Genomic DNA, 23,989 nt, shown 5'->3' on the forward strand with positions numbered 1-23,989 from the left:
TTATCGAGTCACGGTCTACATCTGTCCAACCAAAATCAATCCATGATTTGTTTCCATGACAATAAATATCATGTCCTGTTGCATATGGCTTGCTATATTACTTCAATTCATAATATTCGGTGTGTAAATATAGCATATGTTTAGAGTGACAGCTCCAATAGAAGACCTAAGCTTGAAAGTCTACAATATAAAACTATCGGACGCAGAACGCCAAACATTACCTTCCTCTCTTGTAGTTGTTGCTCGATTATGTTAATACGCAACAGCTTCAAATTAAATGAAATCAAAACCTTAGGATATGAAATTGCTTAAAACCGAATTGATATTTTGCGTAATATACCTAATTTAAGTATATGACATGTAGTATATACACAATTTTCTTTATCTGCCAAAGGCCAATTCTTCTCGCAATACAAAAGTGATGCTCCGAGTCTGCCTTGTTAAAAAGATAGTCTTCGTGTCTTTTGTATATATGCATGATTGGTACAAATTGGCTTTAAAATGAGTGCCAAATCTGCAATTATCAAATGCTGAATTTATAGTTTGAGATTATGCAGCGGCATAAATTTTATCGACTTGAATTGACAAGCAATGAGAACCTGTTGGCTTACTATAATACTTATTGATCATTTCGGACGCAAACAACTCTTTCTGATTCATTAAAGCCCTTGGACCTTTTTTCAAACTTTTGCATGTATCGTTTCTTTAGAAAGTCATTACTCATTTCACAGGCTAAGCTTTTTTTTTAAAAAAAATGCAAATAGATAGCCTATTGACTTTGCCACAACTGTACATTCTTGCGAAACCCAACGAATGTTAAAGTCTAACATATTGTATATAAACATAAAAAATTTATAAAAACCGACAAATTAGGGACCGTAAGTTTAACTCTATTCTTTTTTCCAGAAACTTTATTTTCATTCCATGCAATTGACCAAGGTTGTCACCATTGGCATAAGGTACCTGCACATGATCGTGATCCCGATTAATTCACCTTCTCATTTCTCATTTTGTTAATACAGTGGACCTTCTTGCTCCGGGAAAACAGTAAGCCAGGCGTGATCTTGTCTTTCTTCATTGGCTTGTTAAATCATTCTCGCATTATCTAGACATTAGCGTTGCTCTTAAAAAAGCTTTTAAATAGAGTTATTGTTATTAACCAAGACGAGTATTTTAAGGTGAACCCTTTTACATATCCGTATTTTTTTTTCAATTCGAGCTAGCAAACTCATTGTTGAAAATAGTCTGACGATCAAATTCCGATTGATGAAAATACAGGCTTAGCGAACTGGGACTCACCAGCAGCCATTGATTTCAAAAGTTTAAATGAAGCCATTGATAAGGCAAGAAGGGATCCATTTGCATTATTGACTAAAAAAGAAAAAAAGCTGCAGAATAATCATCATGGTTCTGACCTGATGACTAAACAAGATTTCAATGACATTTCCGACCAATTAAAGTTCCTGGAGGACATTATTTTTATTATCGTAGAAGGATTTTTATTATTCTGCGATGAAGACGTGTGTGCTAATTTAGATAACAAATTTTTCGTCACGGCTTCAAGGCAAGTCCTGAAGAAAAGAAGAGAGAGTAGACCAGGATATAAAACTTTACAGGGTAAAAGGAATGGATCTAGGGTTGTTTGAGTCATTGTGTTGATTTGTTTTATTTAGGCTATTGGGTAGATCCACCAGGTTATTTCGATCAAATTGTGTATCCACAATACCTATTATGGAACAGTCATCTGTTAGATCCCAAGACTATTGACCCCTCTATTCAAATCCTCAATACAGACAACACATCCGTAAAAGAAATGACGACAGTCGTGATAAATTCACTTACTCAGAACTATACATGATTCATCAATCATACAACGATGTTCCTTTTTTTTTAAAAAAAAAATCAATTTAAATCCATTACAATAAATTAATAATAAACGAGAGAGAAGACACATTGTATGATATTGATTTACTTTGTAGCTACCCACTATATTCTTAAACGTTCTTCAGCTATTTTGAAATAGAAGAACAAATTCAGGAACAGTTTAAACTACAAAAAATGCTTCAATAAAGTGACTTATATGCTCATTGAGTTGGATCCTTTACTCCACTTTTTACCATTACGTAGTTAATCAGATTTGTAAAGGCTGTAAAAAAGTAGTAGTGCCGTCTAATATATGGAACAGGTTTTAGAAGCATCATTGTTGAATATCAATGACAGTACGTAACATTACAAAGTTTAGTATATATACAACTATGTATAACTGTATTATTCTTTACAAACCACATTATATAAAAAGAGGGAGGTCGGGTGCCCCTTTCTACATTGATTCAACCCTCATGTTACTTACATAAACGGATAAGGTCAAGATAAATGTCTGATATAATGAAGAATGATTGGTTCACAGGGTTATTTTAATTTGCCCGTGAAGAAAATAGAAAAAAGCACTTCTGCGCCCTTTGGTTTCTTAGTCTGGCTTGTAAGCACCAATGATTGGCTTTATACAAACAAACAAAAAAACAGAAAAAACTGGAGCAGAAACATCATCATTAGGGAGTGGTAAACTGAAAACAGTGCCCAATTAAACATTATGTGAAACAAATAATATAGCAAGTATTCGGGAGCAAAAGTGCGACGTATTTACTTATCTTTCTCTTCCCTTTAATGTATAATTTATCATAGCCTTTTGCATATAGTCCTCAAATATAGACCTGCATAATCCAAAGGGAAAAAGTGATATCATCCACTTTGTAAGTAAGGCCTAGATGCATGCCATCATCAAATTAAAAGGGTATATACATCTTATAAGTCTAGAAAACGGAATGTATCAAATTTATATATATCATTTACATTCACAATGAAGACATTTCATGTCATGATGACAATCCAAACTGCGTATACCACTTTTTTTTTCTTTCTTTCTCTCAACAGTCAGGTTTGAGATGAGACTCAAAAAAAAGTGCGTTGAAAGAATGATAAGGATCTGATATGCTTCTTTTCATGATGGATGACTATGTCCCAATATAAATCCGTAGATAGATTGTTCCCATAAATAAATAAATAAAATGAATCATCATGTGTTTATACGTTACGCCTACGCCCAAACATCATTGCAGGCTCTCCCGAAACCAGAATGTTATGTTTTCACATATATAGATCGAGTATAGTGTTGATTGTGTCACCCTTTTCTCTTTCTGAATGTACGCTGATCACCGCTCCCTCCCGGATTAGTGAAATATGCTGTCCTTTTCCATTCTCATTTGATTTGATGTTTATATTAACTTGCCCAGCATTTCTTTTAGAATAAATTACCCACCGAGTAAAACAGCTTTACCCAAATATTTAGCATATTTACAAACTTTGATCGATTGCCGGTTACAGTCTTGTTTGCGGTTCATCTATCCCAACTTTTTCTAAAGCAAAAATTGAAGCGGCATTATTTTTACAGCTGTCAGCTCATTATCTCTTCTTTATTTGGTCCTCCAACCCTTTCTAGAACATCTTTCCAAGATGATATTGATGAACAAGTTCAATATCTGGAATCTTATCTCGGGATAAATGAAGGTTTTCGCTATTTTATAAAAATGGGTTATGAAAGTTAAATGAAATAGTGAAACGTGCTATTCAAGCGGCGCAGGCTGTCAAACAAAAGAAGGCCTCCCCAATTGTTTGTTTAGACACAGTTGTAAGTTTAGGTTTCGTGGGTGTGGGGGGATATTTGTTTGCGGGGAGACTTTATACGATTACTTTGCAGGATGATGAGTTTAGCGTTAGTTTACGTAGAACATTGGATGCATCCATGCTCCGTTCTTGTTCCTGAGTAATCTACTTACGACAAGAAAACATTTTAATTGGATGATTTTTGAAGGTATGAAAAAAGGATGATCCTTATCACTATTAACGTTCTATTTAGAGAACAAGTTGGATTTTTTTTTTTTCACAAAAAGCTTAAAGTTATCAATAGCATGTTTTAACTCCAGAAGCTTTTAAAAGTAAAAGGATAAAAAGCTAATCTAATTTCGATCGAAATGTAACATGTAGTACACGTCGCGGTTTTCCGTGTGCAAAGTTTTTTTTTTTTTTATATTCATTGAGATTTGTTCGTGTATCGTCTTTTTTGTCCTAGAAAACTAGTAGTTATCCAAGATGAAAGCAAAAAAAGGGAGAGAATAACACTTTGTAAAGAACCACATGCGTACGCATTACATGATAATCCTATTTTTTTTTTTTTTTTTTTTTTGTGATATGGACACAAAAAGTTTAAAGAATTCGGTTGTACGACAGCTGTCAAGAAATAACCTGTTCATTTTTGCTTTGTTGTCCGCATTCAAATTTACTCCCTTTAATAGCGCATGGATAAAAAAACAGAGGGCCCCTCCAGAGAGAGAGAAAGAGAGAGAGGGAGGGAGAGAAGAAAAAGAAAGGTTAAGAGGAAAAGAAAGCCCAAAAAACAAGGGGAAAGAAGATGTCATCAGGAGTACAGAAAAGAATATACGGTTGGTTTCCCAATAAGGTTTTTTTAACACTTTTTTTTTTTCTAATCTCGCTACCCAATTTTTTTTGGGAATTGGACTGTTTTATAAACACATATAAACATGGAAGTGAAAATTTAAGAACGGCGTCCCCTCTTTTCTTTCTCTCTTTTTTTTTTTTTTTTTTTTTTTTTTTTAGTTAACCTATCACAACATGTCAACATCATCATCCACACACGCTTCATGGAACCAATCAGCATATCCCAGTCCCACATCTTCATCCTCCAGCTCACGTCAACCTTCAAAATCAACATCGATTCGAGAACATGTGCAAGTCATGGTTCGTTGTAGACCGCCAAGGTCCCAAAAAGAATTAAGCGAAGAACCTTGCTGGGCGATAAATACGGAAGGCGGATCAATTGGCTTGGCTAGACCTTCCAATATAGCCGCTTTCAATTATGGTAAATTCGCAAACAATTCCCAATAAATCCGCTGATTACTTATTTATCCATGGTTGTACACAGATAACGTTGTAAAAGGTGTAAATAATGAACAAGTCTATAACTCTGGTATTTATAATCTTGTCAGGTACGAAAAATAAATAAATAAAAGAAAGATGGCATACATAAATGCTAATGTGTCCTGTATTTGCAGATCCTCCATGGTAGGTTACAATGGTATGTAGCCTTACACATTTTTATTTTTATTTTTATATAGTCACTAAATATGTTATTAGGCACTGTGTTTGCGTATGGTCAAACTGCAAGTGGTAAAACTTATGTAAGATACCCAGAAAATATATATATATATATAAAATGTGCCTAAATTAACACAGCATTTTAATATGTATAGACAATGGTAATACTTTTCTTACATATGCTCCATTATGTCACTTTTCCCTCCCTCCCCATAAACTAACTTTTTTTGAATTAAAGATGGGCACAGAAGCTGAACCAGGTGTAATTCCACGTGCCATCCAGCAAGTGTTTTCTTTTATCGAGGAGGTAAGTTTAGCATTCGACAGATAACAAACAAATAAACAAACGCCTAAAAAAAATCCACATATTAGGACACAGCTGGGAGAGAATATATGCTGCGGGTGTCGTACATGGAAATCTACAATGAAAAGATTAAAGATTTGTTGAATTCAGAAAACAAGAGTCCGGAAATCATCGAAGACAAAAAAAAGGGCGTCAATGTGCGTAATCTGAAAGAAGTCACAGTCAAAACCGCTCAAGAAGTCATGAACTATATCAAGGATGGCGAAGGAAATCGTCATATTAGTGCTACTGACTATAACGAACACAGTAGTCGTTCTCATACCATCTTTCAATTGGTCATCGAAAGTTGTCCCCGAGGTGTCCCTAGCAGAGGTGTACGCGTTTCTCAACTCGTACGTTTAAATATATTTTTTTTAATTATCACATCTCCCAATTCTTATTGATCTTTTTTATTTTGTTTACAACAGAATTTAATCGATCTAGCAGGTTCTGAAAAGGTCGCTACGGATTTAGAGAGAAGAAAGGAAGGTGGATATATCAACAAAAGTTTATTGACTTTGGGCAATGTTATTTCCAAACTTACCAGTGACGAACCGTAGGCGTTTAATCTATTTACCCAATTAAAATTTTACGTCCCCCCACTCACTCATTTTTCTTTTTTTCTCTAGTGCCAGCCATATTCCTTATCGTGACTCAAAATTAACACGGATTTTGCAGGCTTCTTTATCCGGAAATGCAAGAATAGCCATTATTTGTACCATTAATCCAACCTTATCATCCAAGGATGAATCATTAAATACCTTACGTTTTGCTCAACGTGCCAAACTCATCAAAACAGCTGCTAAAATGACGCGTGTTCTAGATAATTCTGAACTCGAGAATTGTTTATTGAAAATTGCTGAATTACAAATCAAAGTGCAAGAAAAGAATAACGTAACAAAAAGATAAAGATAAAAAAAAAAAATCCTGCATAGCTAACTCGAACATACTTATTCCAGCTGGAAGCTGAAACAAGACAGCGTCTCAAGAGTTTATTAGGCCTTATTTTAACAAGCTCGAAAAATGACCAAGACCAGCTTATAGACCAGTCAGAAGTGGTAAAAAAAAAAAAAGATAACAATGAAAAGAGAATAATTTTATTAATCTCACTATAAAGTTTTCACAGTTCGCCAATCTATCTGCAGATGATTTAAGCAAAGAAACAACCATGCGTGATGTAGTGGCTCGATGCGAAGAAGGGTTTGCTGCACAAATCCTTGCTCACGAGATCCAAATGGATAAAATGACGCTTCATGTAAAAGCCATGCAAGCCGATATGAAAATTATGAGAGAGGTTCTGTCCGAGCGTGATGCACTCATTGCCGACCTACGAGCCAAACCAAAGACGGTTGAAACATCGACTCAAACGCATCCGACTCCTGCATCTCACTCCGCTACACAAACACCCCCCATGAGCGATCTTACCCCCGCTATTGTCCAATCCGTCCAGCATATCTCGGAAGCCATCACCACAGGTCTGACTCCTCCTTCTCAAAGGGAACCTACGCTAGATGACTCTCAGGTGGACATATCGCGCGCTGTATCGTGTGTATTCCAAAACGTGGTGGCATCGACCATTTTAAATAAACCACGTGATGTCGATACCCCCAAAAATACCATCACGCAGGCACTACAAAACGCCATTCACACCTCGCTCCCTGTTACACCAGATTTTATTCCGATTAAGGAAGCCGTGCTATTTCTCCAATTTGGAAATCCCTTCCCACTGACACATGCAGTTGGTATCATTGAAGAGGAAGAGTTTGTACCAGAGCTGCTAGAAGAATATGTTTCTGTCGAGAAGGAAGACTGCTTTGAGTTACAAGATACACCTGCAAGTGTCTCCGAGGAGGTTGTTGAATGTTTGGATGTAAGAGAATGTGTCAATTACGCAACGGCAGAAGAAGAGCAGGTGCCTGATTACGAAGAAGAAAGCGCACCCGATTATGTGGCAATGGAAGAAGATGAAGTACCTGACTATGCCACGGATGAAGAAGAAAAAATGCTTCATTTAGCTCTATATAGTAAAGAAAAAGAAGCTTGTTTCTGGGAAAATAGGAATCCTGTTTGTAATAGTAGTGATGACAGTGATGCAGAATCAACAACAGCTGATACCCAATCATGTGATGTGATCATAACCAAGGCAACGACGGAAGATGATGATGGTTACGTTGCGTATTCAAGATCGATTAACCAAGTATTACCTTTTTCAATCTTGATTAATCGGTGGATAGTTCTATGTGTTGCATTGTATATTGTTTTCTACCAAACAATTTAAAGTATGACAAGATCGACCGGGGATGTTACTTTGTATTTGTTTTTTTTTTAGTATATAAAAAAATGGATTTTTTTTTTTTTTTTGGTTACATTTTGTGGTGAAAATGACATTTTAAACCAGTTCATGCTGTTTTGTGCAATGTTTATTTATAATCCCCGGTTTTACCATTCATGGTAAAATACGCCTCATTAAGCTATCATTGGTCGAAATAGGGGTATACCTTTTACCGTGATTATAAAAATAGATTTTTTTATTTTTTTTATTTTTTTATTTTTAAAAAAAAAAGGGATTTTCCGCACCTATTTTTTTTTTTTTTTGGGTTCTCTTAAAAAAAATATATATTACTTTATGCGCTTAATAAGACTGCAGGGCTACTTGGAGAAGATGGGGAAGAAGCCGGACCAGCCGGTGAAGCCGGGGAATCGATTGAATAATGATGATGATGGTAGTTGAGTTTCTGCTGCTTTTTGGTTGATTCATCGGAGTCTTCAAAAGAACGTTTTCTTTCTATTGTTAATGTATCATGAGATAACAAATTAGTCGTCGATTTGATTAGCAGCAACTGTTGTTGTTGGGTATGAGTGTTATGATGGTTGTTGTTTGGTTGTTCTTTTTCGTCTTGGCTAGTATTATTTATCGAGTCTAAAAGGACTTGTTCCTTCGTTTGTTCCCGTTGCTCCTCGTTAAACCAAGTCCAATCACTGTTATTTGTGGTTGCTATGGTAGCGAGTTTATTCTCTTCGCTGGGTATATTATTCTCACTGCTGTTAAACATGAAGAGTGCTTCTTGTTGTTGCTGATCAAATAACCAGTCATCAGAGGGTATCAACGCTTGCTGTCTGCGTACATGATTCCATAATCTATAATAATGAAAAAACAAAAAAATATAAAAAATTAAAATTTTATTTTTTTTTCTTTTTTTTTTTTACTCCTGTGTTTGTGTGTGTGGGAAATTACCTCGTGGTCAATAAGATTTTTCTTAAAGGCAGCTCGTTTCTAGGAATAATCGATGGGTATATTTTATATTGACTAGCATCTGCCAAGCGTCTCATTAACATTTCTTTATTATCAAGCGTCATTTCCCCAGAGTATTTCACAAAAAAAAAAAAAAAAAAATTGAAAAAAAAAAAAAAATAGAAAAAAGAGAGAAAAGGAAAAAAATATTAAAAAAAGGAACAAATGAAATATAGGCGGAGTTTAATCGAATAGAACCTCTTAAACAAATTCGAGACAAATGAAAAATAGAGGTGTTTCAAAAACCGCCCTCTTCTCTCTCTCCCCCCCCCCCCCTACGAATGACGTATATGTAGTCGGCAACAAGCCACATGAAAAGAGTCACACGGTAGAAAAGATAGTACAGAAAGTGGCACGGACCATGTATTTGTTGTTTTTAGCAGCAATCAAGCGGGGAATGTAAATAGAGAGGGTGTTACAAGAAACGTTATTTTTTTTATATATATATTTATGTCAACGTTAATGTTATAACGGAGAATAAGAGAAAGGCTAAAGATGGCGGTGATACACTGTTTGCATAAGATTGCATCATTTCCTGTAAATGGGCAGCCTATAAAAGTGAATTTAACACGCGATTTTTGTTTATTCATTGTGTTACTCTAATAATTACCTTTGCAAACCCAATCTGGTTCTTTTTCATGTCAAAGACAAGATAGGTGGATCTCAGCACAGAATCGCCTATCAGGATCCAACCCTTTTCATTCATCTTTGCACTTGTTCCTGTGGTCATCCATGGTGCGATGCCAAACATACACTGTGTAGCTTCTTGTATTGTCTTACCATCCAATGGGATGATCAGGTCTTTAACTGGAATCTCCAAGACAATGTCATTCTCCAGCAAGATGTGTACCTGATTATCTTTGCTTAAATTTTCTGCTTGACAGTTGACGATATATGTACCTGACATTTGATCCAGTGCCACATTATTCTGGCCACCCACCACAGATTGTACTATCCTGTCTGCCAATGGGTGATCTACATACGTTAATGTCGTACCCGTATCTATAATCATCCCTCGTACACCATCAAATGTTTCATTCATCGTCACTTTGTCTTCTTCTATAAGCTGGATGGATTGACCGCCTACCATCCAATAAGTGCTATTTTCCATGACTGCTGCATATTGTATCTCGCCTACATGTTTATCATTATTGATCCCTCCAATCAGCATTTCTCCACTCCATCCATCGTGGTGTCTAGCCCCCATACTGATCGAAAACATGGCCTGATCAATCTTGCCTTGTTTGGCCAATTGATACAAAAACGGCTCGTATTTCTCTTTGCTGGTGGTCAGGGATGGATGTCCCAGTCCAAATATACCATTGGAGATTTCATTGGTCTTTTCCGATGTCACCACAATGAGGTCATGTGTAGAACTCGCCAGTCCAAATTGTTGTTGTGACACGTGCGCTTCCCCCAAATAGATCTCGTCTCGGCCATACGTTCCGTTGACACTTCCAATACCATACTGCACGTGGAATAAAGACGAATTTATCCGCTGAAAACTAGAGGATTCACTCGCATTGAATCGCGCTAATGGACATTGCTCTGTAGGGCATTCTATCGACGGTACCCATAAATCAGCACTTTCTTGGTTTATCAGCGAAAGCAGAGATAAAATAATAAAATTTTTTTTTATACCTTCCTGTGTCCAGTGACAATGTAAAATTTTGAATAGGTGTACCAATCCCAATGGTTATCAAATATTCAGATCCTTGGTCATTAAATAACGTGGCTTGGTGTAACCCGCGCTTTTGTACTCCATTCAGTGTGTTGTATCTTTTCGTAATGGGTAAACTGATCATGGACGCACTGACGCACGCAAACAGAAAAACAAGTGCAATCATTAATTATGTAGAAAAGAGCAGACGTATCAATTAATCTTTTTTAAATTTTATTTATTATAAAGAAAAAAGAGAGAGAAAAAAAAAGTTTCAGTTAATTAAAACCCTAGATCAATTTTTTTATTTTTTATTATCATTAAGTGTGTGTATGTGCGTATAAACAAGGTTTTAAAAAAGAGGTTTTATATATAGAATATATAGATACAAGCAGTCATACTATTAAATAAGAACCGCAGTGAATATTAAAGCACCCATTGTTAAAACAAGACTTTGTTTTTGAAATACAGCATCGGACGAGCTTTGGCTGTTGGGAACTCCCGATGATGTATTAGAAGTAGCTGTGGTAGTACCATTTAATCTCAATGTACCGCCAATGCCCTTGGTAGCAGCAAGCCCCACACGATTTTGTCCCATATCAAAAACCATATACGAAGAGCGAAGCACAGAATCACCAATCAAATACATATTTGCACCAATTCCGCCAGATCCACCTAAAGGTGCGATACCAAACATACACATGGTTGCCGTATTCACATCTGTTGTATCAATAGGAATCACCAACTCATTCGCTGGCACACTCAGCACAATAGGATTCTCACTCACTTTACTAGATTGAGACATGACCAATTCAAACCTTGCGGGTGATTGAGAGGTAGCACAATCCACAATAAACACGCCCGATTGTTTATCAAGAGCAAATCCTTTGGGTCCAGCAAAGGCAGTGACAATTTCAGTAGCAACAGAGGTGGGTAAGTAAGTTAGAGTGGTACCCGTATCTAGAATATATGCTCCCACTTCACGTAATCTCCAGCTTGGATTTGTACCCGTATTGGAATTTGTTACACCTAATCCTTGACCATACACCATCCAGTAATAGTACCCAGCATTACTACTATTATTACCACCAGACATGGTAGATGACTTACTGGTTAAAGACGCCACCGGTAAATATGTTAAATCTCCATCGAATTTGGTTGTGTCGATACCTCCCAATGTAATTTCGCCTGCCCAACCCGTCTTGGAAATACTGTTTAAATAGATGGAAAAGACAGGCTCCTTGATCAATCCCTTGGCCACCAGATTAAATACAAATGGGTTGTAAGCTCCTTCACCTTGACTATTCGCTTGTGTCAATGATGGATATCCCATACCAAGAATACCGTTGGCTTCCACCTGGTTTTGATTACCCGAAGAGTCATTATTCATGGATGTATGCGGTTGTAAAATATCTTGTGTGATTGAGGCAAGACCAAACTGTTGGTTTGGAATGGTGGCACCACCCACAGTCACGGTGTCTGTAGCATAGGTACCATTGACACTACCGATACCATATTGAATACCAAATGGCTTATTCAACGTTTTAAAGGTGGATGAAGCGGCTGAATTGAAACGAGAAAAGGGACAATTCGAAGCAGGACATGCTGTAGAAGGCACCCATAGATCAGCGCTAAAAATGAGAGGGGGAGGGCGGTAAGTCATACTTGATGTAATTTTTTTTTTTTTTAGTTTCTAATAAACACTTGCCTGCCAGTGTCGAGAGTGACAGCAAATGTTTGAGCTGGAGAACCAATGCCGACTTCAATTAAATACTGTGAGCCTTGGTCATTGTAAAGAGGAGCTTGAAAGGGATCTCGTTTATCAAGTTGTCTCCTTTGGATGGATTGAAGACGTCTTTTGGCGACTTGTAAAGGATTACCACCATTGGGGTTACGAATGATGGGTGCACGAATAATCCCTTCCTCAATTCCTAACGCAACTGTGGCCAAAATTGCCAAAATAGCTGTTGTAATATGCATTGCGTTGTTTGTTTATACAAAAAAAAAAGGGAAAGGAAAAAATATTAACAAATAAATTACTTTTTATACAAAAAGTTTGATATAAATTATACACCGATACTAGTCCCGAGACGACCCTCTACTTTTTATCCACCGACTAAAGTATGAAACTTTTTTTTGCGTTTATCCCCTCTTTAGAATCGCATCATTAAGTTTACACTGTGTAACACACTCATCTCCTTTTTTTTTTTTTTTTTTGGCTTTCTGTAAAAAAAAAAAAAAAATCCTGCAAATTCCAACCACCCTTATTCTATCTGAAACGCATTTATACAACACTTCTCGGCTTCAATCATGGAAAAAAATAAAATAAACGCTTACTACTTTGCACCTATTCTTTTTCTATCAGTAAATAGTCGAATACAATGACTAGCTATCTATTTTGAGAGCAAACTATAAACAATGCCAAGACTTTGATTAAAAAAACAACAATGGGGTCCTTCCGTCTCACACACGTCAGTCACAGGCACATCTTCCCCTTCAGGTACGCTTCATGTCATGAAGGAAGTTACCCCCGATGGAGCCAAGGGCACTTCTATATAACCCATGTTAAAGATAGCGTAATTCTTAATGTCGTATGAGCTCTTATTTACATTGGAGTACGTCAGAATCATTACCACACGTGCGTCCAGCCTTTCCCCGAAGGAGTGATGTGATTTATTGTAGAATAAACAAGCAGAACCTCTGTTTGCTGCAACTAGTTTTACATCATGTTACCTTTTTTGGAAAATGATGATTTAATTACAAAACCTTAATTTTGCCGGGATATGTTTGTGTTTGCGTTTTATGGAACAAAGCCTACCCGTGCAGTCAAATTCGTCATCTTTATTGCTATTTTAGGTCAAAAAAAATTTACTGTTTTTTATTAAAGTTAACAATGCCTTTAACTGACATTACCAAGCAACGTAGGCAATTCGACGATTATACTTGTGGTTTGATCTTTGGACCATTTAAATGATCGAAGTCCCGCGGGACATTGAACGCGTCATGGCGATACCTAGTTTTACATTCGTTGACTGCATTACAAGTTGGAAGCAAACTGTTGCCAAAATCACAGAGGAAAACCTTAAGTTGTCCGAAACAGACTAACGTACAGTTGCATGCTTTAGGAGCGAACCCTTCAGCTCACAAAGGAGACATTCAAAACCCGCCAGGTATAGACTCACATCGACAGACCCTGTGCACGTATGCCACCCTAAACAGCCTCGGTTCTTACTCCATAACCTTTTTTTTTAATGTAATGTATAGAGACGTAAAACCAAGACTCTCTTTGGCAAAATATGAAGTGAATTGGATGAGAACAGAGTCAGATTGTTGAAGGTAGTGATGGGACGGCCTAAGTGATCATAAAAGGCGAATGTATCAATGATGATTTGGGCTGGGAAAACCAGAACCTCTAATGACCATGAAGGGTATCATAAATAGAGGTCGCTTGTGAATAAAAAACTATAAAATTTCTCCATCTCTTGTAACATGCTTTTAATAAATGTAAGTTTAAAAAGGGGTGTCATTTCTTACCCTAAAACTTTCGGTGACTTATTTTTCCGGTTTCTAAAACAAACAATGCGTAAGACTGACATGCCATAAAAATCTGGATGCATCCAAAATGCCTGCGAGCGTCGTGTCACGTTTACTTTTATGCCTTTCACATGATCGCATAAACAGTTGATGCTTTGAATTGACGTTAAACTATCCGGGCTCTTTGTAAATGAACAAACATAAAAACAATGTTCTGAATCACGTAAATTTGCTCTTGTTTGTATTTTTGAAACCTTTATGAAGTGGTCGCTGATATTGAACAAAATAATTATTTATCCTGACGTAAACTAGTTTTTGTCAGTAACTAATGTATCTCTCTCTCTCTCATTTTTCTTTTTACACGTTATACCCCAACACCTTTGTTTTCTGTCCATCACGCCCTTCCAGAAAGTTCGTCAAATAGGGAGCTTTTGGCTGGCCTCATACTTTAAACAGTCAGCGTCATGGAAAGCCATGTTTGTGTAATTTACTTTTCAAATGCTCATGAAAAAGAAATCAACCCTGGAGCTGATAGGGCGTTTTTTTTTCAAAGAGCTTGCTATTGGCTATCGTGCAAGCAAAATGTTATGCTATAAGGTGATAGCAGGGCTGCCATATCTTAAGGGATCTTTTGGGAAAATAATATCTGGTTTTTTTGAGGACTCTGAATGGCTTGGCATTAACTTAAAGCTAGGCGGAGTCCTCTTCTCACATCACTGGTAAAATGGGTAATCAATACACAGTTTTCTGAACCATTATGTATTTTATGGTATAGTTGAACGTATAACAGTTAACCATAATTTTTTTAACCACGGCAAGACTTACCGTGGTTGTTATCAATGCAAATAATAATTTGTTTAGTCTAAATTACTTTATATGTATCACAGAAGTTAATGCGTGTAATTTTTTATAACTTTGTATCATCTTTATTGCAAAGCTTGATTCACATCCAATGTTTAAAAATCAAATGTCATCACACTTTTTGCCAACGATTTTAATAAACTGTGATAACCATTTCTTTTAATCCTGATACAGTTTAGCGACAACAGCTTTAATTTTTAATCATGGCAACTTTTGTCAACGGTTGTTTCCTTTTTTATTATCATTATTGACATTTTCTTTTGTGTGTTTTAGCTTTGAAATATCCTTTAACCGTTTAAACTATAAAAGTGAATATTCTGTATGAATTCCAAAAGATTTGTTAGAGTAAGGAGGTGTTCAATGACTGCATTATGACATGAAGTAGTTACCTAATCATAAGCAGTTACACACACTAGTTTCTATTATACAAACACAATAATTTAAACAAAACCGAAAGTTTTTTTTTATTTACAATTATAACAACCACGGCAAAACTTGCCGTGGTTAAAAAGTCATGGTTGAACCGTTATACGTTCAACTGTACCATAAAATACATGATGGTACAGAAGACCGTATAACGATTAACCATGAAGGAAAATGGGAATGGTTGGCGGATGGATTCGGAATAAGGAACGTAGGTGTCTTCCTTTTGTTCGTGTACAAGCTCCGGTAATTCCGTAAGGGTATCTTCGTCCACAATCGCAATTTCGTCGGTTGGTGAGTGGTGGTATATAGGTTCAATAAACGAAATTGCTTCATGAATGGGTATAAGTGAAGATGATGATAATGATGTAATGCTGGTTTGTGTGGGTATATCAAATGTTTGAGGCTTAGCATCCCCTTTAATCGTGGTGAGTGAAGATGGAGTTGCTTTCGACTCACATGTGTCAGATGCTTTGGGAGTATCTGGGCACATAGATACAGATAACTCTTGCACCTCTAACTCTGATTCCGTTTGACATGCTTCAGATTCTTCGTCAACTAGACATACTTCCAGTTCTGCTTCGCCAGATTGAGATGCATCAACTGGATATGCTTCAGGTTCTTCAGCAACTTGACATACTTCATGCTTGGTTTCAACGGCTTGACATACTTCGGGTTCCATACCAAAAGGTTGACAGACTTGAAGTTCCATGGGGGAAGCTTGAGATACTTCAGGTTCCGCATCGAAAGCAGGACATACTTCAAGTTCCATGGGGGAAGCTTGAGATACTTCAGGTTCCATACCGAAAGCTTGGCAGACTTGAAGCTCTAACTTGACATCAGTCTGAGTTTCTTTTTCTTCAGTTCTTGCAATTAACGAGCTCTCCTTGGGGATTTTTGATACAAATTTTTTAACAAATAAAGATACAGTCTTATTAGGTCGTGAATCTTCATTTTCTTCAGCTCGTAGGCCTTTGAGCTGTATGGATTCTTTGGGGTGTGGTGGTGTAAGTCTGGTAGTATGCTGTTGGCGTTGCTGTGGTTGCTGTCGTTGTTGCTGTAAAGATGTCATTTCTTGTTGAAGTTTTTCGATCTGAGCATCTTTTTTAGATATTATATCATCTTTTTTGTCATTCAAGGACTCCATGATACTCAACATGTCTTGCAGTTGCTCGACCTTTAAAGTCATTTTATCAATTTTATTTTGGTGAGTGGTAATTTGAGCATTGAAGCCTTCTTCACAACGAGCTACAACATCACGCATAGTGGACTCCTTCATCATATCATCAGGAGATATATTTGAGAAATAGTCGGACTAAAAGAAAACGAAAAAGGGTTAGCAACACACATACAAAACAATCATGTTAGACTTTTTACCATCTCAGTTTGATCAGGATTTTCATCCTTTGTGCTTGTTAAAATAAGCCCTAATAAGTTCTTAAGGCGTTCCCTTGTTTCTGCTTCCAGCTATTATACATTTGGTTTTAGACATTGTTTTTTCCAAAAAAAAAAAAAAAAAAAAAAAAAAAAAAAAAAAAAAAAAAAAAACTTACGTCATTTTTTTCTTGCATCTTTGTTTGCAATTCAGCAATTTTGATGAGGCAATTTTGAAGTTCAGAATTATCCACAATACGCGTCATTTTGGCAGCCGTTTTTACAAGCTTTGTGCGTTGTGCAAAGCGAAGCGTATTTAAAGACTCGTCTTTGGATTTGAAGGTAGGGTTGATAGTACAAATGACAGAGATACGTGCATTACCAGACAGAGCCGACTGCAAGATACGTGTCAATTTGGAGTTACGATAAGGGATGTGGGATGAGCTAGTTTATAGTGTTCAGTTAATTTATAAAGATCGATCAATTATCATGGAAACTTACGGCTCTTCGCTTGTGAGCTTGGATATAACACTGCCTAAAGTTAAAAGGCTGCGGTTGATATAACCACCTTCTTTTCTTCGTTCGATATCGGTAGCTACTTTTTCAGAACCAGCCAGATCGATCAAATTCTATCCAGATAAAAATAATGCATTATTAATACACGTGAAACTTAAGCCTTTTTTTTTTTGTTTGTTTACCAACTGAGAACATCTGACACTTTTTTTAGTGTTTGTTGATATTCCCTTGAGCCTACTTTCAATGATGAATTGGAAGATGGTGTGGGATCGACTACTGTGTTCATTGTAATCCGTAGCGCTGATGTGTCTGTTTTCTTCGCCTTCTCGAATACAATTCATCACCTCCAGAGCAGTCTTGACAATGATCTCACGTAAATTACGCACTCGAACACCTTTTTTATCTTCTACAATTTCGGGATTTGTATTTCGGGGGTTCAAAAGATCTTGGATTTTCTCATTGTAGATCTCCATGTATGAAACTCGTAACAAGAATTCTCTACCCGTGGTATTCTGTAAAAGCATGATTAGCTTTGGAAATTTTTCTATTCTTTTTATCGGGGTTAATTAAATTACCTCCTCAATATACGTGAATACTTCTTTTACAGCACGAGGTATAACTCCCGGTTCCTTTTCGGTACCTGGATACGAGTAAATGATACGGCGATTAAAAAATAATAATAAAAGAGCATGAAAAAATTATAACTTACCCATCTAGATATGCCAATTGAGAAAAGTAAAGGTAAATAAGGGGTTAGTATATCTATAATATTGACAGAAGTTGAAATCACATGTATGTACCATAGTCTAAAAAAGGAAAAAAATTAGTTAATGATTTGTTTATACACAAAACACTGCTTATTTAATACTTGCATATGTTTTTCCACTGGCTGTTTGGCCGTAAGCAAACACAGTACCTATTGAAAAAAGAAAAGAAAGGAAGGTGTTGATATAATGTTGGTTTTGGCATATGTGGCTGTGTTTTACCATTATATCCCATCATTGCAGATCTAAAAAAGAGGGTTCGCAGTAATGAGTATTTTTATGCATAAGATAGTAATATTTCTTCATCTTCTTTACCGGACAAGGTCTAAAATACCAGCTTTATAAACTTGTTCATTATCTACACCCATAAGTACATTATCTAATAATAGAGTCAATAAAGATACGTGTCTATGTGTGTACAGGGGTGGAAGAGGGCTTATTACCAAAATGAAACGTTCGAATGGTGGGAAGTGAATTTAAACAAGCCAACTCAATTGAACCATCCTCTGGCTGGATAGACCAACAGGCTTCTTCATTATGTGTCATTTCTTTTACCGATCGTGGTCTGCAACGCACCATGACTTGGACGTTCTCACGAATCGATGTGCTTTTTGATGAATAGGATGCTTTCAAACTCGGTCTACGTTTGATTCTGGGATTGGATGAGGACGAGGTTGGACTAGGATACATGCTCTGTTCCGATTCACTCCAATGAGGTGTAGGGGGTGGACTCAATGGTCTGTCTGTCGTCATATTTTCCTGCGCAGAATATTAAAGTAGGTAAAAAGGGAAAACAGTTTCATAAATTTTTTAAGGCCTCGTTCCAGTATTTATATCTTTGAAACACAGTCACACTCTTTCCCAAATAAGAAGGAGTAAAAACTTTAATTATTTTGTGATAACAACCATCCTCCTAAAGTGTCCAATTAGGGATATATAGGGGAAAAAAACACTCCCCATTTTCTTTTATATATTTATCATGGCTTTGGATGGATGTGAATTTTTTGGGCGTAGTCTTCTATATGAGATATGATTCTTTGTGTCACGTTATTTCCCTTGTTTGAAACAATCTGTAAAATATCCAGCTTTTTAAGAAGAAGGGAGAAAGATGAGTATCAAATTCATTTAAAGGAGAAAGATCCTTACTGTCATTTCCCAGTTGCCAAGAATATCCACATGGTCACCAGCCTTAGAGCCACCTCGTACGTCCAATTTACTGTCACTTTGCTCATGTACATACTCCTTCAGAACAACAGGGCTATGGCCTGGATTATACAAATCAGCGTGTTTTGTCCAACCACCTGAAGGCGCACACATATAGCCCAACGACAAAACAGGCACTGTACCATCACTAAGAAGTATACCGTCAAAAAAATGTTTATATACATTGAATAAGGGGCCTGAACTATGCTTTTCCCCCAACATGTTTTATGCTTACCCATCTGTAAATCGAACACCGGTTTGTACACCATTTTCAGGTGAATGAATGGCACCATCAATATACTTGAACAAACAGTTAGGATAAAAAAGTGGAATGATTAAAGACAAAAACAAAATAATTATTGAAAACTTACGATGGGTGGTGGTTGTGGTATTTCTTCATTGGGATGATGAAACGATTTTTTTACAACAGCGTCTATAAACTCTTCTTGTTTAATGTCTGACCCGTTTAATAAAGAAGCAACATCCAATTCACAATCGTGATCACATTTGGCTCCATTATTTTCAACATCATCTTTTGCCTTTGTATAATAATAACTTCGCTCTGTGGGTAATCCAACACCATACAAGCAGAATATCTTCATACTGGGTGCTACTGGTAACTGAGACTCCAAAGGATTGGACCATTTCTTTGGATCCTTATTGTTTTTTTCCAACTCTTTTTTGGATTCACTAATGCCCATAGAATAATTGGATTCTAACATGTTGGTATATTCTCCGTTGGCAGTCTGATAAAGTAAATCTATTGAATCATCCACACTGTAGTTATTGACTGCATCTTCATCCACGACTTTCTGCGTTTGGTTAGTAGCTTCCTCCTCAGTGGAATTCTGCTTCTTTTTGGTAAAAGAAATGATGTTGCCGAACGAATGTTGCCCAAGAGCTGTATCGTCAGGAGCACCATGGCGATCACCCCAAATCGTATCACCACCCTTTGGTAACATGGATGATGCACCTCCCCTATTATTATATGACGGTTATTATGATTTCAGATGTAAATTAAAAGCGTGTTATCAATATGACTTTTTACCATGTACGCATCAAATTAGCTCTTTCTCTTCTAGAAAAGAACTTTTCTAATAGATATGCACCAAAACTTCCTAATGACATTGTGTCTCTTGTTTCACCAGATAGCATGGCAGTGAGTGCTTTAGGTACACCTACCATAGGACCAGCAATATTGACGAAAGAGGCAATATGTTTTTCAGTCCAATCGTCACCCCCATTACCTCCTTTGGGATCTTGTACCCACCTCAAGAAATACGGAAACATGGTTGAGCCTTTTTTAAAATTGTAAGTTTTGATTTCTTGTGTAACTCATAAGAAAACTTTATATTTTTTTTACCCATAGAGTGTGTCACGATCACAGCAGGGACACCTTTAGTGTTTTTGGACGTTTCAATGGTCGCCTGGAGTTTAGAAAAGTATTGATCGCGTATTTGTAGATTGGAAAAGGACAATCTCCAGTCATAACTTGCCAAATACATATTGTTGTTATCGTAGCCGATAAAGGCTAGATTCTCAATAATCTTTGCCCATATCCAGTATCTATTTCACATGTTTATTTAAAACCCTGACATGACAACACGTATTTTCTCTTCCCTTCTTTTTACTTTACCCTGTGACAAAATAATCAGCAGCATCCAAACCTATATTAAATAAATCAGTTCTCCATGTGCTAGCTGTAAAATTGTTTCCCAAAACTATACCTTGTGCGGCACGGATTTTGATGCCAGGTGGGTCTAATCCTGTGACAGGATCAAGTTTCAAATGCTGTGTCCATATCTCTTTATCTAGTAATACCGAACGAAACATGGCTTTGTTTTGTTTTAGAATTTGTCAGTTTAAACAAGTAAGAAACAAGACTACACAACTACTTACTAGTGGTACCCCACATCCTTTTTCGAAAGAAACGACGAGACTTTTCAGATGTACCCCAGCTTTCTAATCCAGAAGAGATGATACCAGGAATCAAGACGACAGGGAAATGCGGTTTCAGGTCCATCTCCTGCTTGTGCACCAATGCAGGCATAAAACTTTGATCACTAGAAGGTACGGGTGTAAAGAAATTTGTAAAATTGCCAAAAATTTCATCCACCAAGTCTGTCACGGGTATCATGTCTGCAATCTGTAGCGTCAAATACGTCTGCAGTTCGTTTAAATGCGTTTGTGCAGTGGGCGTCGTCGAGGCTCCATAAGCTGCTAATAATCCTACTGATAAACCAACGATAAAATGAAATCGCTTTCTTTTCCAAACAGGTGGTGTTGCTTGTTGAAACATCAAACTGTCCGCAAGAATATCTTCGGGTTCTTGCTCTTCTTGCACTGGGGTCGGTGTGGTGTTATAGCGTAAAATCTTGTGTAATCGACCTGAATCTTTGTCTTGTTTCTCATGCTGTTCTCCATTTCCGAACGAAAAACCGTGTCTCTTTTTAAGCATTTTAAGATTACAAAAGAAAAAAAAATATAAGAAAAACAGAGAAATATAAAATAAAAAGGAGGCAAATAAAAAAGTCTTATTGTGCTCGGTTATGACAACATTGTCGCATGTCACAGGTGGTACAAATCCAGACTGTAGAGTTTACATTTTCTCGTACTTTAAATTTAGACAGTGATTGGTTTTTGGACGAATCAAAATTCACTTTCAAACAACTTGAAGGGATATTAAGTTTTATCCACGGCCACATTTAAAGAACTTCCTTTTAAAATTATCATGATTAATGCTCCTTCTAAAATTCTGCAAAAAAAGAGAGAAGAGTTGTATTTATGTCTATTCTTTTCTTTGTATGGACAAAGCGTACCAGAGTGATTCTTGCAAAAGCAGTTGAAAATTTTAATTTTCAAACAAGTCGTCTACTTTTTTGGAGAAAATGAATTTTCGGACACACATAACTTTTCATTTTTATCTGTAATGATCTGAATCTTTTTTGAAAGGAAACCCTGTTTACTACGGCGATACGATAATGAGAGCATATTAGGCTTACCGCTTAAAGCTTTTTTGGTTTAAAAACCTCTGGTCTTTCTTCTCCTGATCAAATCGCCTTTGAGATCGCCTTCATATTTCTGGCAAATTTACATCCCTTGGCCACATCCTTTTACACTTTTGACAACAATTAACTCCATTATATTTTAAGTAGGGGGTTTTAATCACCCTCAGGTCACCAAAATGACATTGACTGAATATTTTGGATGTTTTTTCGTCAATCGTCATAGTGATCAGGTCAACTGCAGCTGCACTTTTTTTTTTTTTTTGATAATCTCCACAGAACCCCAGTTACGCCACACCTAAGGCCCTTCAGCTTAACCAAGTCTATTCCAAATAATCCTGCCCCAAGACTACCAGCGGAGCCTTAGATTTATCTTTTTATATACGGAAGTGGCCACTTACTTGGACTTTCCGAACAAGAGGATTAACAATAACATATATATTTTTTTAACAAAAAAATGGGTTATGTGATGTTTGAGATATAGAAATATAGAAGAACGAAATAAAAAGAGATAATAATAAATGAGTCTATATTAATCCTTCATTAAATTTATGGGGAGAAAGTCGTCGCAAAAGGGAGGATGTTTTTTATATCAAACATCTGGGAGATTGAATCTGGTATGTAAGGAATAAGCAGTAGCTTGTTTCGATCTTCTGCATCATGGTAATTAGGATTACATGGTCTTAAGTCAATCAATATTATTTATTATAATGATTGGCCCAAATTATTAAGTGAAAAATTCTCATTAGCTGATACTTCAGTAACAGATTAATGAGAGTCAAAAACAACCAATAATATTATAATTCCCAATATATAATCTGTAACAAGATTATACTGGTAATGTGAGAGTACCACTCGAATATTGTAATTTAGCCATATTGAAGTTCATTCTATAAGATATTTATAGGAGGAAATACGACAGGCTACTTACTTCTTATCCGTTGTATTTTTCAAATCAACCTTGACATCTCTCTTCTTAAACTTCTTCTTTCTTTGCTTTTTTATTTTCCTCCCTTCTCTTTTACCTTTGTTATACTTTGAAGTACTGTGTACCAAAATGTTCATCATCGCTTCAGCAGCTCGCTCTCTTCCTCGATATAGAAAAAACCTGTCTTTTGTTGTACCGAATCCATGAATTTTTTTAAAGAGAATTTAGGTGTCTGTTTGGTAAACGGTATTGGTTTGCACAGAAAAACAAAAAGATTAAAAGAAAGCAGGGAATAAGTTAAATATCCAGTGCGGTTTTATTCCAGGTTAAAGGTTCCTAATAAACTAAAGGAAACTATCCATCTAGAAATTATCCTATTTATATAAATTGTTAAATGTAATAATCTATAATTGTGATAAGGCGAAGGTTCACCATCTGCCTAACATTGCCGTAAGTTGCCGTGTAGGAGGGAGAGTAAAATGATTAAGTTATAACGCAGAAAAATTGCTATTTGAGATATAAAAACGAAAAAAAAATGGCACAAAATCACAGGTAGTGATTTATTGGACTCTATTAATCGGTACAAATAAGAATTAAAAAGGCTGTTAATAGATTGCACTTTAAAGTGTCTTTGATTATTGTCCTTATGTGCATATTAAGAATTAAGATCATCTCAAGTGTGTTTGCAGTCTAGTATATTTTACAACTATGGTAATTTCAACTTGTATTCATGAAAGTTTAAGCGTTGTATTACTATTTAAATGGCTTGAACGTTTATTGACATCTTTTTGTATTGCGCTGCTTATGTTTACACAGCCTTTTGTTTTCAATTTCGACTGGTAGACTCTTTACACATAAAGTACAAATCATCAAATTTTGTCACTCAAATTATTAGTATATAAACGTTACTATGAGTA

General features: G+C 36.3%; 9 protein-coding genes across 9 annotated transcripts; 3 read left to right on the top strand and 6 right to left on the bottom strand.

Moving 5' to 3' along the window:
* The first annotated feature begins 872 nt into the window (after nt 1-872).
* EV154DRAFT_514706 (P-loop containing nucleoside triphosphate hydrolase protein) lies at nt 873-1,952 on the top strand. The gene is made up of 5 exons (XM_051602175.1): nt 873-959; nt 1,023-1,047; nt 1,110-1,178; nt 1,245-1,617; nt 1,674-1,952. Exons 1-5 carry the CDS (start codon nt 925-927, stop codon nt 1,856-1,858), a joined length of 687 nt encoding a protein of 228 aa, XP_051455877.1. The 5' UTR covers nt 873-924; the 3' UTR covers nt 1,859-1,952.
* Nucleotides 1,953-4,686: 2,734 nt separating this feature from the next.
* EV154DRAFT_423916 (uncharacterized protein) lies at nt 4,687-4,959 on the top strand (the record flags this gene model as incomplete). The annotated part of the gene is made up of 1 exon (XM_051596166.1): nt 4,687-4,959. One exon carries the CDS (start codon nt 4,687-4,689, stop codon nt 4,957-4,959), a length of 273 nt encoding a protein of 90 aa, XP_051455878.1.
* Nucleotides 4,960-5,407: 448 nt separating this feature from the next.
* EV154DRAFT_406251 (kinesin motor domain-containing protein) lies at nt 5,408-6,833 on the top strand (the record flags this gene model as incomplete). The annotated part of the gene is made up of 6 exons (XM_051595339.1): nt 5,408-5,476; nt 5,542-5,865; nt 5,941-6,068; nt 6,142-6,328; nt 6,472-6,567; nt 6,639-6,833. Coding segments are annotated over 6 exons (999 nt in total), but the record flags the coding sequence as incomplete, so codon positions are not given.
* Nucleotides 6,834-8,136: 1,303 nt separating this feature from the next.
* Nucleotides 8,137-8,842, bottom strand: EV154DRAFT_423810 (uncharacterized protein; the record flags this gene model as incomplete). The annotated part of the gene is made up of 2 exons (XM_051596160.1): nt 8,137-8,650; nt 8,748-8,842. The coding sequence occupies 2 exons, from the start codon at nt 8,840-8,842 to the stop codon at nt 8,137-8,139; spliced, it is 609 nt and encodes a 202-aa protein (XP_051455880.1).
* Nucleotides 8,843-9,056: 214 nt separating this feature from the next.
* Nucleotides 9,057-10,609, bottom strand: EV154DRAFT_604059 (aspartic peptidase domain-containing protein; the record flags this gene model as incomplete). The annotated part of the gene is made up of 3 exons (XM_051607380.1): nt 9,057-9,354; nt 9,415-10,390; nt 10,446-10,609. 3 exons carry the CDS (start codon nt 10,607-10,609, stop codon nt 9,253-9,255), a joined length of 1,242 nt encoding a protein of 413 aa, XP_051455881.1. The 3' UTR covers nt 9,057-9,252.
* A 143-nt stretch (nt 10,610-10,752) lies between these two features.
* Nucleotides 10,753-12,458, bottom strand: EV154DRAFT_514713 (aspartic peptidase domain-containing protein). The gene is made up of 2 exons (XM_051602176.1): nt 12,173-12,458; nt 10,753-12,095 (listed from the first exon to the last, which is right to left on the bottom strand). The coding sequence occupies exons 1-2, from the start codon at nt 12,442-12,444 to the stop codon at nt 10,868-10,870; spliced, it is 1,500 nt and encodes a 499-aa protein (XP_051455882.1). The 5' UTR covers nt 12,445-12,458; the 3' UTR covers nt 10,753-10,867.
* A 2,840-nt stretch (nt 12,459-15,298) lies between these two features.
* EV154DRAFT_283572 (kinesin motor domain-containing protein) lies at nt 15,299-18,159 on the bottom strand. Its single transcript, XM_051594767.1, has 9 exons — nt 18,159; nt 17,973-18,088; nt 17,882-17,885; nt 17,748-17,812; nt 17,355-17,684; nt 17,158-17,285; nt 16,836-17,100; nt 16,660-16,749; nt 15,299-16,597 (listed from the first exon to the last, which is right to left on the bottom strand). The coding sequence occupies exons 2-9, from the start codon at nt 17,973-17,975 to the stop codon at nt 15,386-15,388; spliced, it is 2,097 nt and encodes a 698-aa protein (XP_051455883.1). The 5' UTR covers nt 17,976-18,088; nt 18,159; the 3' UTR covers nt 15,299-15,385.
* EV154DRAFT_283571 (uncharacterized protein) lies at nt 18,160-18,725 on the bottom strand. Its single transcript, XM_051594766.1, has 2 exons — nt 18,252-18,725; nt 18,160-18,181 (listed from the first exon to the last, which is right to left on the bottom strand). Exon 1 carries the CDS (start codon nt 18,687-18,689, stop codon nt 18,345-18,347), a length of 345 nt encoding a protein of 114 aa, XP_051455884.1. The 5' UTR covers nt 18,690-18,725; the 3' UTR covers nt 18,160-18,181; nt 18,252-18,344.
* A 34-nt stretch (nt 18,726-18,759) lies between these two features.
* Nucleotides 18,760-21,648, bottom strand: EV154DRAFT_514718 (Lecithin:cholesterol acyltransferase-domain-containing protein). Its single transcript, XM_051602177.1, has 9 exons — nt 21,039-21,648; nt 20,867-20,974; nt 20,776-20,806; nt 20,503-20,705; nt 20,188-20,437; nt 19,511-20,117; nt 19,375-19,439; nt 19,083-19,287; nt 18,760-19,021 (listed from the first exon to the last, which is right to left on the bottom strand). The coding sequence occupies exons 1-9, from the start codon at nt 21,595-21,597 to the stop codon at nt 18,914-18,916; spliced, it is 2,136 nt and encodes a 711-aa protein (XP_051455885.1). The 5' UTR covers nt 21,598-21,648; the 3' UTR covers nt 18,760-18,913.
* Between the last annotated feature and the right edge of the window lie 2,341 nt (nt 21,649-23,989).

The sequence above is a fragment of the Mucor mucedo genome (genome assembly GCF_025094135.1).
Source record: "Mucor mucedo strain NRRL 3635 chromosome Unknown EV154scaffold_70, whole genome shotgun sequence".
NCBI lineage: Eukaryota > Fungi > Mucoromycota > Mucoromycetes > Mucorales > Mucoraceae > Mucor > Mucor mucedo.